Raw genomic sequence first — 18,797 nt, 5'->3', positions numbered from 1 at the left:
TTGATAAGAAAGACAATGACGTGTTTTCGAAGAAAACAAGCTGCAGGTTAGTCAGGGGAAGTTTGAAGTTTGCACTGGAATTGGATGTTTAATTTCCCAAGGCTTAAACAGTATAATTTCCTCCTCCATCAGATATTTCAACAGCAGAATTATTGTGGATTATTTAGTCATAATAATCCACAATACTGTGGATTGTTGTTTCTCTCTTTTAGGAATAAGGGTGGGGTATTGCAGTGCCAGTGAGAGGTTTATGTTAGAAAATAATTATAGGCACTTTGAATAAATGTAAGCTGCACCTCAATTGCATGTTTTTATTAAAAATTAAACTTCAGGGGTAACTGTAGCTTTACATTTGACTACGGTTTTTGATTTAAAAAAGGAGATAAATAAACTGGTTGGTTTCCAAGCAGGGATGAGGCATATAAGCCAGGTCTAAAAATGTTCACAAGGTTGTTTGGCATAAAATCGATGGGAAACCAGTTAAGATTTGTTGTTTGGGATTATTTTTCAGCTGTCTAAGGTACTGTAACTGTTTTCACATTTTACCCATCCATCTGTTGAGGGGTAGTTCTTTGTTCTATCAGTACCTCTGACAATCTGGCTGACTTTGAATTTTACTGAAGCCCAAACATATCAGTTTTAGAGAACTCACTTTTTTTTTTTAGTTTGCACCTTCTTACTTCATTTAATTTAAATTTAGCTCACTATGGAGATTTGGTTATTGACATATTTTCCCATCAGTTTCCACCAAAAGTAAGATTGAACTTTGGTGGATTCTTGGTTGCTCCAGGACACAATTTGGCACGACAATGATCTGAAAAGGTTCAATGAACTAGTTTTAAAATACATAAAGCCTCCTAAATGTCTAACATAAACCATATTGAAAATCTGGTTTGCTTAAAATTTGGAAACAACTAAATGATCACTTATACCAAAAACAAAATGTATACATTCTTCTTGATTAGGTGCAATGGTTATAAAATATGCAACTTAAATAATTTTTAATTGCCAGAATTGGATTTACAATAATGAATTCACTGTTGATTAGATAATATAAGAATATAGCAAAACTTTAACTTAAAAAATGTAAATTAATTTGCGCAATGCTAAATGTCTTTTGCTCAATTGTGTGTGAACATGCTTAAATCTGCAAATGTCAGTATTTTTATGGATGGTTATGAATGTTTGTGAGCAACAGATGACTGCACAATCTCCTCTGGGTTATTATCATTTAACCAGTTTTGGAGCCAACAAAAATTCAGTCTGGGTATTAGACCAAATGTTTCCCCTTTAACATCATTTAATTATATTATGCCATTTCCTGCAGAAAAAAAAAATCTGAATGTTTTCCTTGTTTTTTGCAGATAAGCACAGCAATCCAGGGAGTGGATAAAATAATGGGTCAGCTCATGAATGGCCTCAAGCAAATTGACCTGCATCGCTGTCTCAACATCATTGTTGTTGCTGATCATGGTAACTCAGAACATACTGCACAAAAAGATGTTTTGAACTTTATTTCAGATGAACATTACTCTTTAGTGCCTGTGGACCCAGTCAGTGTTTTGAGCCAGATAAATATTTTGGCTGTAGCTGAGTCTTAAAAACTAGTCATGAATCTGCCAAACTTCTAAGGAAACATAGATCCACTGAATTTCTTTTGTCTGAATGGAACCTTCATTCAGTCAAGATGCATTTTCTTTCTTTTTTCTGCTCCCCTCCAAGTTGCATGATGAAGGAACCCAAAAAATAAAATGTCTGACAAGTCAAGAGCTATTCAATTTGTTTCTTTTTTTAGTTGTTGCTTAATTTAATCAGACAGTTTTTGGATTAAAACTCTTCTCTTTTTCTGTGTGTCTGAGGCTGTGCCTCCAGTTCCTTCAAGTTGTCAAAGCACAAACACAGAAATATGACCAAATTAAGAAAACTGCTAACGCTGTTTTGCCACCAAATAAAACCCTGTGTGTTCATATTAAGTGCTCAGCTATAGGAGATACAAACAAACCTTGAACACAATAAACGCAGACAGCCTGGAGTCATTCCTGTGTGTTCATGTGGCTGGAGTGCAGTTTGTCTCCAAGTTCTCAGCTTACTAATGGATAAGTGTTGTTCATCATTATACATCATCCTTTAATGCGCTGCAGCTGTGTCAATCCACCTCAAGTGACGTTGTTAACTGGATTTCTGTGCTATATAGCTGTGAAAAGCTCTTGTTTGGATGGTTGGGTTCTGGAAAAAACTGCAGCGGAAAACCTCAATCTTATGTTCCTTCAGCCTTTAACCATTTATTGCCTTTTATGTTAAAAAATTGCATACAGGAATTGGTAGACTCATTTAAATATTATTGTATTTTAACAATAATATTAAAAGCAGAAACTAATATGTTATAGAGTTTAGGCAAGAGATGTCTGAAGTTATCTGTAGCTCAGCACTAGATAAACACAAGGAAAGCCACAGTTGTAGTTCGTGTCCTGGATGTCTCTGTGGTGTCTGTGGAAAGTTTGACTCCAGAGCAATCTTCCTGGAAAACTCGTAATCGGCTTCACAAAATCTTGAGGTTCCACTTATCCCTGTTGCTTGTGAATCTTTTCCTGACAACATTCTACTTAACTTAGGGATAACATGGTTAGATACAGGCTTTGTGAAGAGCCAGCTTTTTTTTTTTTTTTTTGCAATGTCTTATTATAGTCCACCTTTCTAAGAGGGTGACAATGAGTCAACTCAACAGTATTTCAATTGGTTGTGTACTATGACCTGGCATGTCTATATTAATTTGTTTTTATTTGGCCTAATGAAAATCATGAAAATTTATAGAAATAAGCAATTAAAATATATCAGTGATCCAGGTGATTGTGTTTCACCTTTTGACTCTCAGTTTCTTAAAAGAAATTAACCTTTCAGTTACACTTATTTGTTTAGATGTGATGTGTTCTAGTTTTTAGCACATATCAGTAGTTCCATGATGCACTTTATTGCAAGAGTCCAATGCTTTGCAGGTATGGAGGAGATCAGCTGCGACAGAAAGGAGGTGATGCAGGATCTGGTGGGAAACATCAGTAATTATTTTGTGAACGAGGGGCCATTTGGACGCATCAGAGCCAAGAATAAAGACTTTGTGTGTAAGTAGATGTGCTGCTGTTATAGAAGTCAATAGAATATTCTTTAGGCCTTGCTTATCACAATGACTGAGATGGTATCAGCGCAGGAAGAACGATGATGTTTGTCACTTTGTGGAAAAAGTGTGGGTGTGTTTGGGTTTCAGAGGGAGGAAACCACAAAATTATCTCTACTTTGATTAACCTCTAAACAGTTGCACAAGGCATCTGAGCAACAAAGAAAGCATGGATGTAACAGATATGATATAATCTGCCAACGACCTTCGCTCTATTATTCACAATCAAGAAATGTTGCACTGTGGGCGCTCCTCTCACGCAATTCAGATTAGGTTCACACTCCTTCATTGAGCATGCCGATCATGTCCCATAGAAGAAGTTTAATTTGCAAGTGCTTAAGTCAAGAGGAAGACTAATAGCATACAGTTAGACATGACAATCCAAGCCGACACATTACTCATGTTTCTTCAAGGGTAGATAAATATCTGCTGTAAATGGAAACGAGACTCCCTCTGAGTGTAGACATTGGAACTAATTTTATGTGTGGTTTCTTTGTGGACCATAGACTGATTAGAATGAATTCTAGGGAAAAGAAAAAGATATTATAGTAACATACGATTAGATTTTAAGCATAATCCACAGTAAGCCTTTAGAAATAACATTAAATTATTCTCATGAAAACTAAGTAGTAGGTGTAAAGTTGAGTTTTAGGTCATAACCTAGCCAATAAGGATGTTGATTAAAAATATACTACCCCCGCAAATACATATATTCATAGATTTTGACATGGAATTCAACTCCAAATTATTTGTACATAGAATATATCTAACATATGTTAAAGAAAATCTCTTTTGGTAAGCTGAAATACCTGGGCGTGATGGCAGGCAGTTATAAATGTTTTGGGAAGGGGTCTAAAGTATTTGCAGGTTTCACCTGTCCCTGACTGTAAGAGATTTATACAGCTGGTGGTTATCATAGTCAATTTTTAAAACAATTCCCTAGAATCTCAACTTGTTCCTTTTTTTTTATCATTTATTAAGATGTCACACAGATGGCATGTGCAAATAGTTAAGTTTTAAAATAATTTAATTTACTAAAGGAGAATGCTATCTACACAAACCTGGCTCCATGCAAAAAAAAAAAAAAAAAAAAAAAAAAAAAAAAAAAAAAAACTATTGTGATAATAATGGTAATATGCAACAAATGAAAATTACTGCTTAACAGCATGAAAAACTACAGCTGGTGGTAAAATATTCTGATACTTATTGTACAGATTGGCTCCTAAACACAGTTTAATGTACAGTAATTGGAAGTTTGTTATTCAGCGAATGAATAATTCTGAAATGACTAACATGTTTCTTTCTCAATAGTGGACCCTGCTGGACTTGTTGCTAATATGAGTGTAAGTATTTACATCAACAGTACTCTGAATAATTACTGTATACATGGATGCAGAAAAGTATTGCTTTTCTGACAGATTAGTTTAGGACTTTAAAGTTTACATTTAAACGCAAAGATTTTTAAAATTACCTCCCATGTGTGAAGCATAAAATTATGTTTTAAGAAATTAACGGATAATATCTATTCAAAAAGTGATATTATTATTATAAAATCAGTATTTTTGGTTTTGATAATTTAAGTGCAAGAAGCGGGACCAGAAGATCACACCGTACTTGAAGTCCAACCTACCAAAGCGGCTCCACTACGCCAACAGTCGCCGCATTGAAGACGTCACTGTACTGGTGGAGCCAAAATGGCAGTTTGAGAGGTATTCACTGATGACTTGCAATTTGTGCATCCTGACTGGAATAAACAATTTTGGCTCACATTTTTGTGTAGAAATCCAGCTTATGTCGAAAAATTATGTCGTGTTTTATTTTTTCTTTTTACTTTATCAACTGCGTATCACTTAGTCTGTTTCTGACCCTCGTTAACAACAAATGATCAAAAGGGATTTTCTTTCTTTTTCAGTTTGTTTGAAATCTAAAGAAATTGTATTATTTACCTACCAGCAGGAGGCTTTGACTGTTAAATAAAAGAAATCGACTGACCTAAAAGAAAGAACAACAAAATAATGTGTAAATTATGAAAGCTTCACAATTAGAATAGAATATTGATATAAAATTTGTAAATCTGATATTTAAGCATTTTTTGCATTATTTATCTCCATTTTTCAAAAAATATGACTCCTACACATTATATTGTATTTACATGTATGAATGGATAAAGGAAGTGAAAGAAGGGCTATCTCTGTGCACAAAGCCATCAAAAGCAGACAGATTTCAAAGTCCTGACAAAAATATGCCTTTGTTTTCTTGTTCTTCTAGTAATATTCTGTTTCTTTTTCTGCAATCCAAGACATTTCCCATATGAATACAATATTTATTATTATTTATTTATTTAATTATTTTTATTCATGATGGCTTAGCAAAAATAGAATAGAAAAAAAAAAGACTTTGTTTATTCACCAAAAAGCAGACAAATAATGCTGTTTGGCGAAGAGCAGACAAATAAAAGAAGATATTTACAACAGTTCTCATGTCAAGAGAGTCTTTAGTTTTCATAACTGTGGAACCATTTAACCATATTTTTATTATAGTATTAATCATTCAGGAAATTATTCATCCTTTGAAAAACATCCCAATTTACCTGATAATCTGGAAGGCACTGATTAAACAAGCAGCTATTTGTTCTCATTACTTTGTGGTTGTTACCATAGCTTGATTCATGCAATACATTGAGAGTTAGTCACTGTTTTCCTTAGCTGTTTACCGTTTAGTAATGCATGACTGGAAGAAAATTCATGAGAGAAATGTAAAAAAAAAATAAAATAAAAATTTCCCCACAGATTTTCAGGATCACTTAAATTCTGCTCAGGTGGGAATCACGGCTATGACAACGATGTTGACAGCATGCATGTAAGTAAAGAGTTTTCCTCCATTTTGGAAACCTGCCCACCTGACTTACAATGCATAACAAATACAAAATAACTGACTTTTTTCTTTCTTTACAGGCAATGTTTCTCAGCTATGGACCAAAGTTTCAGCAAAATACCTCGATTGAACCCTTTGCTAACATTGAGCTTTACAACTTAATGTGCGGTGAGTGTTTTATGTCTGAAAGAAAAAATGTGATCAATAAAACTAAGCCCAAATGTTAAATCTAAATCTGAAATGTAAACAGTTATTGTAAAAATGATTGTCTTGAAAAGCTAAGAAGCACCAAAAGTTTTTTTCTTCTTTTTCCCCACATTCCCAGACGTGCTAGAGATCTCTCCATATAACAACAACGGCACACATGGCAGCATGAATCACGTTCTTAGCAAGACGTTTTACAACCCCACTCACCCTGCGGAGCAAAGTAAGCCGACTCAGTGCCCGTTCATCAGTCTAACTCCTGAAGACGAGCTGGGATGCAAATGCCCAGCCCTGGTGAGTATCATTTCATGGCTTCATGTTATAGAAGTTACCCACTGTTAGTCTGGGGTGACAAGAAAGGACATATTTCTCTTCATTTTAAAAAAAATTAAAACAAAACAACATTTAACTGTTCAAAAGTAAATTAATTTTAAGCCAAATCAAAATGTTTTATTGGCAAACAACAATTAGAAGATTAAAGAAATTGTGGCATCATTTTAATCTTACCAGAGAAAATGGCTTGCCTCTGTTTTTGTGTTCTAACGTATCTGATGCAGCCTGTGTGGTTAAATATGTAGTCTCACAAATCGTTGCTACAGTTAGTGGTAGTTTTATTTTAATTTTATTTACTGATTTTTTTTTTCAAAGTCTAAAATAATCCAAACTGCAAGATAGACTCCAAAAACACTATTTGGAAAAATAGTATGGATTTCTTCTATTTCTGAATCAACCCACAGTGATGTTGCTTTTAAACAAATAAATACATTTAAAAAGTGTGGTTCATTTCTGAGGTGTAATCGTCACACCAGGAAGTTATTTTGTTCCGTTTTCCTGGATCAGAATCCAGGAAAGAAAGTCTGGCGACAGGTCTCACTCCCATGAAGTAAATGGGGAAAATGTGATGCACATTTGGGTAAAGTTCCCCGTGGACATTGCAATACACTGCATCACACAGATTGTTCTTTTTAAATGAAAAGTTTTATGGACTACTTATTTTTGGCTGAGAACACGGAACTCGTCGTTCCCTCAGATGGTTTTGCGGCACAGCGACCTCACTGCAATCCACAGATATGCAGTCGCCTCCCTCTCCCTGTGGAGAACAAGAACACTCACTAAACGCTGCGTTATGGATTCTGTGTTAAATGAATGAACTTCAACAGCTGTGCTTTCCATGTGACCCTCCACGGAAATTCTTCACCCTGCAGTGTAGAGAGGCACGGTGGAAGCGTCACGTCTGCTCTGCTGTCGTAAGCGCGCATTGTTTTCCAGGAGTTGCAGTTTCCACTGCGGGGTGGGCGGGTATCACCGCGTTTCAGTCAGCTCGTCACTGTGCGGTCCGTCTTGTTTCTGTCCCAGTTTCTGCCTTCTGCCTCCATCCGTGCGACCAGGAGTCTGTGTCCTGAACGTTTTAGCTTTCACATCTCAGGTAATTGTTCATGTGCAAAAGTTTTTAACGCAAAAACACTAAAAGCTATGCAATATGGATGTCCAATGACAAAGATCATACAGAAAAAAAGTATAGAAATCACACAGATTAAAATATATAAAAAAAAAACAACTTAATAGTAAATATTCACTTCCAGTCCCTTCACTTCAAAAACACAATATCTCACCAAGTATTTTTGTCTAGTTTCGAGAGCAAATATCTTATGCTTTTGAATTAAGACAAAACTAACTTACAAGTAACTTTTCAGAGAATTGTAAGAGCTTGTTATAAGTCAATAGTTCCTTAATATTGATTTTTAAAAAGTACTAGTTCCAATGGCAGATTCTTTCAGTTATAGTAAACTTTTCCCATCATATAAGTTAAATAATATGCCTGAGGAACTCACATTTCCATCAATATTAAAGATATATTTACTTAAAACAAGATCTTATAACTATATTTTACTAAAAAGCAACTTGTAAATTAGTATCAGATGCTTTGTGAAGGAAACGTCTGAACATATTCTATCATACAGGAAAAGATCACACAAGGATTAGGTTAGAAAACAATATCTCAAGCTTTGGAAATCTTTCATAAGTAAAAAATCATCTGAAAATAGACAATGAAGTAAATGCAAACCAGCGGCAGTCCTAGACTGTTTGGTGCCCTGGGTGAACTATGGCTGATAGACCGACACACACTAGTACAGAAAAGGCCTCAAATTTTGCGGCTGTAACATGACAACGTGAAAAATCAACACATCAAGGCAATCCTGAAGGCAACTTATTCATCAATGATGAATCTTTGTATCAACATATTCTGATGCATAGAAAATTATACAATCAGCCTTTTCAGACATTCACCTGAGTCATGAAGCATGTAACTATGGTAACTGGACAAAACAAACAGAGGAGTGTGAGCCTTGACCAGAAAAAATAAAGTTTAGATATTTCTGACTCCCTACTGTGGGTTAAAATGAAATAATGTTTGCCTCTGCGATTTTCCAAACACACCTTAAAATGTTATGAATTTCTTCCACATCTTTCTTCATCTGTCAAACCTGACAGAAACCCAGATCTACTGTATTGTTTCATATTCCAATATTGTACATTTTTCATGCAGACTGTTGCTCCTTCTGTCTTATATTGAAGGTATTCTGCTGAATCCTGAGGTCCTTGAATGAACATGTCTTTGAAAAACAACATGTACTGTTTGTACTTGCTGACAGGTGTGCAACATTACAGCACTGATCTGTAAAACACCTTTACATAGTAGAATGAAGTAGAAACTATTTGGAGAAAATGCTGACAAGTTTGGATGGAACTAAATCCAGGTTATGTGGGACGTTTTGATAATGGTTCCATGGAAGCTCTGGAGTATTTAAAATATCATAATGAAACCCAATAACTCAAGGTAGTCTCACCAATTCCATTAACATTTATGAAGATTACATGTCATTTCCAACCATTTGAGTTATTTTTTCTCCTTTTTATCGAAATGACTGAAAATACACCTACAATTTCCAGCATCTAAGATAAATGTAATACTTTCAAGATAAAATGCTCTTTCTGGAAACAGTTGGCAATGGAACTGACTAAACCCTCAGTAATACAGGAGCTACTTTGTTTATGGAGAGTTAGTCATAACTGAATGAAACTTGGCTTTCAGAGTCAGAAACAGCTTCTGTTTTTTTATAGAGAACAGCTGGAAATGATATGATTCACAACTGGATAAAACTGAAAAGAAGGAAAATCATTTCTGAAAACCTTCTCTTTTGTCATTGCCAAAACATCTGGTTCATCAAAACCTCAGTGCTTCCTTTTACATTATGCAATTCACTCTGTCAGCAGTATTTGTCAAATTCAGCACGATAAGATGAGAACATGTAAAACTGTCCTGCAATCACACAGATGTCTTATCTCTGAAAATCTTCAGCCTGTGCTCTTTGTGTTGTGAAAACATTGCATTTCTTTCTGTAATAGTTGTTAAATCTTTTACATTGTGCTGAAACTGAGAAGTGTTTAAAACTAAACTAACTTCAACCTGTTTCCATTTGTAGACTGCACATGAATTTAACAGCCGTTTGAACTTGACTTTAGAGGAAAGTAAGTGGCTTTGACAAGTCTTTGTTCAATCAATTCTGTAAATGCACTTAGTATGTAATAAATATGTACTCCATTTACTATAATTATTATTATTATTATTATTATTATTATTATTATTATTATTATAACATTCACTTACAATTGCATACCTTCTATTTACATGAACTAGGAATTTTCCAACTTGCACAAAACGCTGCCAGGTTAAATTAGACACGTTCTTGGAATAATTCAGGCAAGCGGAATAATTAAGCAATGACTCACCAGCATTTCTGTCTAAACACTGAGTTTACCAGGTAAAATATCATAGGATTTGCATCTGCCCTCTTTTAGAATCTGCTTCAGAAAAGAAGCACATGCTGTTTGGTCGTCCCCAAATGCTGCAGCCTGACAGCGGTTATTGCATCCTCCACCAAGAAGGATTCATCAGCGGCTACAGTCATGAAGTCCTCATGCCTCTCTGGAGCTCATTCACCATCGACAAACCTGTGAGTGTTTTAGTGACCATGGCAAGTGGCAGAAAAGACACGATTTAATAAATGCTGCAGTTTTAAAGGTTCAAACCCAGTGCATGATTAATTGAAACTAAATCTCATCTGGATGCCTAACCTGCTTAAAAAAATCTTATTTATTGAGCAGCTTTTATCAGGACACTGTTTCAGGACATTTCTGCTGACTTGACACAGACGTGATCACTTCAGTCTTATGTGATTAATTTAAAGGAGTAAAACACACAAGAAGAGTAATTGACTTTTGAAATACCAGACATTTGTGGTATAAAACAAGCTCATTTTGCAAAAAATAATATATTGCTGAGCTGATTAAATTATTGAAGAAAAAGCTGTACAACTACCACCCTCCTTCAAACTGACCATGGAGAGGAGATGACATTCTTTCAGTCTCAAGGCTTTGAAGCCTCACATGTTTAAAGAGTTATTGAGTTCAAACCACTTGAGCCCAGACTTCAGACCACCTAGGAGCAAGAAATTTTACTCACTGTAAGCATACCTATACAGTCTCCCGTTTTGGCTGGAAAACTACCATATTTTACCCCTCTGTCTCAGTGTGTATCCATCTCCCATATCAGCATTTTCCTGGAAATCACCCATCCCCATACCCCTTCCCTTGCTAGCGGATGGAGAAATATTTCCCATATTCTCAAGTCCAAAATTTGACCATAATTAAAAAGCAATAATCCAAGGGCAAAGTATTGGTTTGAACTGGCATTCGGGTTTGATTTGTTTAAATAATGAATAAACCATATCTTTTCCTTTTCTTTAGGCCAACTTGGACCCATTACCAGCAGTAATACCCAACTGTTTGAGGGCTGATGTGAGATTGCCAGAACACCAGAGTCCCAGATGTGATCAGTTTGAAACTGCTGGCAATTTGACTCATGCTTTCCTGTACCCACCAAGTATGTATTCTACAACTATCAAAAAAGCTCACTGTACTTCATTACACAAAAGGCACACTATGAAAACTACTGTTAAAAACCATTATATATTTTACTTCCACAACTTTCGCAGGGCCAAATACTTAGTAGTCATTAGTGCCTGCTTAGAATACCCAAAGGATGAAATAACTTACTTAACTAGTGGTTTTTGAGCATTTTCAGCCCAGTAGGAGTTAACATCTTAAACCTGCAGCCCTCAATTAGCTGTAGTGGTCTGGCACACAATCTGGAAAATTTTAAATTCCCATTGTGGTGAATGAATGATTATAGAAAATTAACTAATTAAGATAAAGAGCTGTTGTGAGGATTTAGGTTTCTGATTTTTTGTTGTTTTTTTGTGTTAATTTAGTCCCCCTGTCTGCGTGTCTTTCCCTTAATTGTCTCCAGCTGTCTGTTGTTACTCTGATTACTTCTCTGTGTATTTTCACTCTCCTGTGTCTGTTTCCCTGTCGATCCTAGCTGTTATTGTGTCCTTTAGTCATGTGCCTTCCCAGTGCTACCATTGTGTTTGAGTTCCTAGCCTCATCATTCACCTGTGCTGCCAGGATGTTCTGTTCTCCTTCATGTTTATCATTAAAATTGTCATTTCTCACAACAACCTGGGACCACCGCCATCAGTCCTCACCTCAAAGCCACCATTTCATGACAGCTGTAATGTTTAACATTATATATGAAACATTAGAAGCAAAGAATTGATTGCTTACTTTTATGCTTTTACAGATCTAAATATAACAGAGGAACAGCAGTACGATGCCTTAACAATGAGCAATGTTGCCCCGATGTACCCTGCATTTAAGAGTAAGTTTGAGTTTGTTTCTTCTAAGCCAGAAACAACAGATTTTCTTCTAAAAGCATTATTTTAGTTTTTACTCTAGATGTCAAAGTCTACAAATTCTTGTTACATTGCCAGGGTTTGGTGATTATAAGAAATAAAGTATTTCCCCACTTTTTCTGCCTTTAATGTGACACATTATAATGAAAGCTGTAATGCTCCACTTGTGAAAATAAGTCTATTGGGCTTCTCCTTGGCACTCAAACAGTAATTTTGATTCTGCAGTGCTGGGCAGGATATGATGAAAAAGAAGAAAAGCTTAACTTTATTTTGTGATTGAGGGCAGGTATGAACTAAAGAACAATGACCACTAGAATTAAACTAACAGGTTATCATGATCAACATTAGATTATTGGAACTTTTTTCTTTACTTGTCACATTAAAGTTGGAAAAAGTTTAATCTTCTTTAAACACAGTGCAGTGTGAAAATGAACCACAGTAGCTGAAAATGCCATTGCCATTTTAGTCTCCAATCAAACTGAGTCTACCAAACTATCATGTGTGGAAACACCCTAATTAATCTCGTCTCATTTTTTACCCCACAAAACCCAGGCAATTGACAAAAGACGTTATATCCACTTTACTTGTGTTTATTTGAACATGTTTTTTGTTTTGTTGTTTTCTCAGGGATTTGGGATTACCTCCACAACACTTTGCTAAAGAAATATGCTTCCATATACAATGGCATTAATGTGGTGACTGGACCAGTCTTTGATTACAATTATGATGGCCAATATGACACGATAGAGCAGATGCAGCAGTAAGTGTCATTTCTCTAATGGGATGTATCATCTAACATGTCTCATTTACTTGAAAATGATTAAATAAAGTAAACTGATTTGGGGAACAGAATGTTGTAAATGCAGACAAAAATGCACGTTTATATTAGACTATGTGTCATAAAACCATCCAGCTGTGAAGTCATGGGTTTAATCAGGTGAAAGGTGGTATGCATTCACACGATTGAGAAATATGCTGGCCTTGCACAATATGAGAGTCCTTTTATAGTGATTCTGGTGTTTTCTTTAATGTTTACAGCTAAATATGACCAAAGTATCTGTAGTATGTCTTATGTAGATATAATCACATTCTAATTTTTCATTTCCATGAGTACTTAGGTAACTGTTTAAGTAAGTCTTAATCTTGTTTGTGCTGAACTTGGAATCTAATTACATGCCCATCAAGTTTCTCTAAATCTGTGGTAAGTATCAGGTAACTCCTGTGAGGCTGGAAAAAGAGGCTCTGATTAACTGGAATTTGATCAGTAGTATGATTCAAGATGAACTGGAAGAACTTTTCTGGCCGTTAAACTCTGTGAAACCAAGGAAGTGGTTGGTGTAATAGCTGAATATTTTTTTCTGTGCAACTCTAGGTTTGTACCTGGAACCAACATAACAATCCCCACACATTACTTTGTGGTGTTAACAAGCTGCAAGAACGCAGGACAGCCAGTGAGCTCTTGTGATGGTGAACTGCAGACGGTGTCTTTCCTCCTTCCCCACAGAGCTGACAACATGGAAAGATGCAAAGTAAGACTGAATCCACAGTGATCCCTTTATTTCAGTGGTCCAAAACTGCTTGCAGTGGCCTGAAACTTTTATTTACGTCTCTTGTCCTACATACTTGAATTCAATAGTGAAACTGCTGCTCTAGCATGCAGTCAAGTTCTACAGTGCTCTGCCAATGAGCTTATATTGGAGCCAGGTGTGCTGAAGCAGTGAGAGATCTAAAATTGCACTGTCTGGCCCTTGAGGACTGGAGTCTGAAATCTCTGCTTTAATTACATATTCGCTGTATTCTGGTTTTCTTTCTGTTTGCAGGCTTCTTTTGTCCAAAAGCACCCACTGGGCCAGACAAGGAAACCAGAACTTTATTGATATCCGTTATCATGTTTGACTAAACCGTGGAAGCAAAAGTCAACAAAAAAAAACAAAACAAAAAAATGTGCACAAGCTGTTACTTGGTAAAATACCTTAGGTGAAACTGCTTCCCATTGGTCCTAAGCGAAGAGTTGTCTTGCCTCGTTGTGTAATGTTGTTTTTACTGAATGCTGAAACTGTGGAGGAGACAAAGAAAAAAAACAGCAATGTCACATGCTGACTTACAGGGAGTTCATTGTTTTCAAAGACAACTTTTAACTCCGGCTTTCCACGTTTTGAATAAGCAAAAATCAAAGTGAGCTTTTTGTAGAATTCTCATCCTGGCTTCCTTGTCTAGATGTTGCCATCATTTCTGCTATTTGTTTCAATTCGCACCTGAATACCAACTTTTTTTTTGTAAAAAACAGAATGAGATTTTTTTTTCTTTTAAATGGAAAAATAGAGAGTGGGACAACGACACAACACATTAGCAGGCAGCCTCCTCCGAATTTCCACTGACAATTGTATTTAACCAGGGTGCACCTCAATCATAAGTTATCGAGGTGCAATAAGCATCTGGCATAGATTTAGGTCAATATTTGACCATCCTTCTCAGCAGAATTGTAAAATTCATTTGAATTAATTGGTTGCCTGGGTTGAGGTTGGAATCTTGGTAATCCCATTCCAAAAGCTTGATATTTTTTGTGTTTGGGATTACTACCCTATTGACAGTAATGCCAATTTTTATTTGTGTTGCAACCCAATTAGGAGTCTAGTTTGAGGATGATCTAATATCACTGTCAGTGAAATCAGCAAAGTAGTGTTCTGAAGTTTGAAAACTTCACATTGACTTCATTCATGTAAATCAGTCTTTATCTTATCAAATCAGTCTCTGCAAACAGACACAGGTGTATCTAGATATTTGAGCCTGTATGTACATTTTTTATGTCTTTTTTCTTTACCAGGTAAAAAATAGATCCAATTAATCATTCAAAGTCAATAACTAATATGACACATTTTTCCATAATGAGTTAATGTACATCTCTGAACAGAACTGCGTAATCAGCCTGTTTGATTTTATCCTGAAAAATATATATTTTCATCCCTTTTTTCCTTGTATTAACAGAGCACAGAAGATGAATCTTTGTGGGTGGAAGATCACATCTGGTTTCACCAGTCAAGGGTCAGAGATGTCGAGTGGATCACAGGACTGGACTTTTATTCAGCCAGCAGTCGACCAGTTCCAGAACTGCTGATGATGAAGACCCGCCCCACAGCTGCAATTCAAAGAAAGCAGTGACCACTTAAATCAGAAACACACAAAAACATGTAGACACACGTTTCAGTGCCAGCTGTTAACTAAAAGCACTTGTCCAAGCAACTTTATTTATTTCACTTTCAGTTTTTTAATTTATTTAATCTTACATCAGTATCACTGCTTTGTTTCAAGAATCTGTTTCTGAGTTAAATACAGCCAGTATTAAGCCCAGTAACAAGGGCCAGCAAGCTCCACAGAGACATTGGAACGTACCGCTCCTGTAAAACCAGCCACTGCCAAGATCTATAACTTTGTAAACATAGTTTTACATGTAAAGTAAGACTTTTTCTTAATCCAGACTTGAAATTAAAATGAGATTTACATGGTTCTCAAATACGTTTATATTTATTTATATAGGATCCTCCTGAAACATGTTTGTTCACAAGTATTCAGTTATTTGAGGCACCACAAAATTTGGGAAGTGTGTAGTTTCTGAACCAAGCCCTCAAATTTTCTCTTTAACCCTCTGATGCGTGAGTGACTGACTATACAGTCTTCTGTGATTGGGCCCTTTTTGACCCGGGTTACAGTCAATGTGTTGTTATACTACTTTTGTCATTTTGATTCAAAATAATTTTTTGTATAATATTTTCTAGTGTGTTTTATTTCACACAAGAGCACCGGCTCTACTCTGAGTCACTCCTGGATATCTGACCTTCTCACCCTATCTCTAAGGGAGTACCCAAACACCCTACAAGGAAAACTAATTTTGGCTGCTTGTATCCGTGACCTCGTTCTTTCGGACATGACCCAACACATGACCATAGACGAGGGTAGGAACTTAGATCAACCGGTAAATCAAGAGCTTCGCTTTTTGGCTCAGCTCTCTCTTCACCACGACAGACCGGTACAGCACCGCTTCACTGCCGACGCTGCACCGATCCGCCTGTCGATCCCTTCTCCATTTTTCCCTCATTGGTGAACAAGATCCTGAGATACTTGAACTCCTCCACTTGGGGCAGGACATCCGCCCCCACCCTGAGAAGGCACTCTTTCTGGCTCATTTATTTATGCATTTATTTATATAGCTACGAATTTTTATTTTATTTATTGAGATGATAAAAAGAACCTTGAACACACTGATCAACAGGTTTTGTATGTCATTCAACACATTCTCTCTTGGTTTTCTCATCCAGGGTGTCAGACACACACAGACACAGACACACACACACACACAAATAATACACATGCACAGTAAAGTATAGCTGGTAATGTTAGCTAGTTGGTTAGATAACTAGTGTTAGCTAACTTTGAAGAAGGCTAATATGTTGATTCATGACAATATCGCTGTCGCAGTACTCCTTATTGACACACACAAACACATTTGTGAGATAAAAAATAAAGATAATACTTATATGCAAGAGTTCCTGCTGTGTAAAATAATATTATTCAGGGTTGACACTTAGGTATTAGTGTGTTTGGTTCACAAAAAAATGTTTTCCTGACAGTCACAGTTGGTAAGAAACAAAGATTCCCATTAAATTCCATAGGAAATGAATGCGGGTCATTTTGGACCCACTCACGGAAGGAAGGGGGAGTAACATAAAACATGCTATTTCCTAAAATGTATTAAAGGTAAATTAAAAAAAATGAATTGCATGATATCAGTATCATCTTTCTTGAGGAATACCTGGAATATGAAGTGATGAAAACTTTTCATTACAAAGATATTGCAAAAAGATGACTTCACCGGGTCAAAAAGGACCCACTTACGCATCAGAGGGTTAAGATAAGATACCACACTTGTATTTATTGTGTAATTTTTAATCTGATTTTAAGTAAACTATCATTTCTATCATTTTTAAGATAGTCTTAAGATCAACCATTGTGTGTCACATAATATGCATCTTTCACTTTTAATTTAACAATTAAAACTGTTATTGTAAAGATGACATTTTAACATACTTTTTTGAAAGGCATTTGTAACTAGCTCAGTGACATCATAACTCATGTTCATAAACCTGTCAACAGAGCAGACATAGACAAAACCTGTTTCAAATGCTGCCAAATTCACTGGATGCCAGAAGTTAAGGAAATAATTTTGGTTTCCCTTATTTCTAGCTCGGCAATTGAAAGTGAGAATTGTTTTAGCCATTAAGAAAATGAAGGCTCTTTCAATAGATTTAGGCTTTGCTTAAATACTATTTCTATTGGGGATTTTCTGTGTTATTTTTTCTCCAGGGTTGATGTGATTTTCTTGTCTGTGCTAAAAGTCACCAAGTACCTATGTTCCTGAGAACTGATCGTTCCCTCCACCCTTGGGAGAAATCGCTCTCAAGGGAAAGGGCTTGATGACCTGTGTGTGTAGATAGAGCTTGGCATCTGTCTTTCCTCTTTATCTTTTCTCACTTTTGTTTTCCCAAATAAAAGGCCTGCAGAACGCTCTGTGAACGGCTTGGAGGAGCAGTTTGCTGAGTCTTCTCCTTTTGCAAAAGTTTCAGCCAAAAAAAATCATATACGTTGTCTGTGGTTCTTTTATGTAGGTTTGGAAAGTATTTATCAATTTCTATTTGATTTCATTTCTTTTCCCTAGTTCAAAGCTAGAAGTTGTTTTGTTTTGTTGTTTTTAATGATCGTAATTACTCCTTACCAATGAGCTGTACATCTAGCCAGAATTTAGATTTTATTTAACCTGTGATTCTAAACATTAACTGAGCCATCATATAAAAATCAAGACAATGAATCAGCTGTTAAATGACAGAGTGAAGCTCAAGGTTTAAAGCTGAACAGTCAAATATGCTCATCACATAGAGCCTGAAGCTTCTTTGTGGATGAAAACATGGCAGATAAGTAAAGCCTGAGGCAGACTGAGAGCATTTTATTAGGTTGTAACAGATTGAAACTTTGCCTAGTTTTGACAACTTTGTTACTATGGCATAACATCAGAGTGACTCTGGCAAAGTGGGGGGTGAGACAGACTGGAAAGGGAACTGCTTTGAAAGTCTAGAGATTAATCAAAGGGGAGTGAGGTTATCTGTCAAAGCATTCATCCCAGACCTGGAAACACACACACAAACACACTGGAAGCAACCGAGTGATGACAGAAACCAAAGAACAGAGGGACGATACTATGTCTCATTATAGTGTCCTCTCTACCATATGATACCATAGTGACTATCATTATTATAACTAATGATAACTTGAGTTATTGTGACTGCTGAAAAAAGAACCCTTTATAGCCTGAAGCTGACACTTTTTTTTGCCACTGATGACATTTTATATGTTGACTAGAAAGTTTGGTCTGTTTTCATAAGTGGAACTTGTTCCTTACTATTGCTGTCTCAATTTGATGGCTTGAGAAACATTTTAATTGGTGCCTTTATGGGTGCACTTCAAGAACAATTTTCTTTCTGCCTATTTTTATTAAGGTTAAATGTGTGGAATACAATAGCCCCTCATTAGCTGTGGATCTCTGCAGTTTCTCCAGAGTTACCTTGGGGCTCTTGAATGCGTCTCTGAATAAGGCTCACTACCTTTCCATGTGAATTTGAGTGGACTGCCATGCCTCGGTAAATTTCCACTCTTTCCATTTTTACATGATGAAAATTAACTGTGCT

The 18,797-nt window shown here is 36.1% G+C and overlaps 1 protein-coding gene across 1 annotated transcript in view; it reads left to right on the top strand.

Annotated features, from left to right (window-relative positions):
* The window catches only part of LOC106962562 (venom phosphodiesterase 2-like), a 49,991-nt gene that overhangs the window by 17,610 nt on the left and 13,584 nt on the right, over positions 1 to 18,797 (top strand). The window contains exons 11-23 of the mRNA XM_015057035.1: positions 1,365 to 1,473; positions 2,994 to 3,116; positions 4,481 to 4,512; positions 4,751 to 4,878; positions 5,959 to 6,028; positions 6,124 to 6,211; positions 6,369 to 6,541; positions 9,733 to 9,778; positions 10,109 to 10,263; positions 11,057 to 11,192; positions 11,952 to 12,029; positions 12,691 to 12,823; positions 13,436 to 13,592. Of these exons, the coding sequence (XP_014912521.1) occupies positions 1,365 to 1,473; positions 2,994 to 3,116; positions 4,481 to 4,512; positions 4,751 to 4,878; positions 5,959 to 6,028; positions 6,124 to 6,211; positions 6,369 to 6,541; positions 9,733 to 9,778; positions 10,109 to 10,263; positions 11,057 to 11,192; positions 11,952 to 12,029; positions 12,691 to 12,823; positions 13,436 to 13,592 (1,428 nt within the window). The remainder of the gene's footprint in view (positions 1 to 1,364; positions 1,474 to 2,993; positions 3,117 to 4,480; positions 4,513 to 4,750; positions 4,879 to 5,958; positions 6,029 to 6,123; positions 6,212 to 6,368; positions 6,542 to 9,732; positions 9,779 to 10,108; positions 10,264 to 11,056; positions 11,193 to 11,951; positions 12,030 to 12,690; positions 12,824 to 13,435; positions 13,593 to 18,797) is intronic.

The sequence above is a fragment of the Poecilia latipinna genome, unplaced genomic scaffold (assembly GCF_001443285.1).
Source record: "Poecilia latipinna isolate Pla-1442-1.1 unplaced genomic scaffold, P_latipinna-1.0 Scaffold1430, whole genome shotgun sequence".
Taxonomy (NCBI): Eukaryota; Metazoa; Chordata; class Actinopteri; order Cyprinodontiformes; family Poeciliidae; genus Poecilia; species Poecilia latipinna.
The sequence above is the reverse complement of the archived record's forward strand: the minus strand, read 5'-3'. Positions and strand labels throughout refer to the sequence as shown.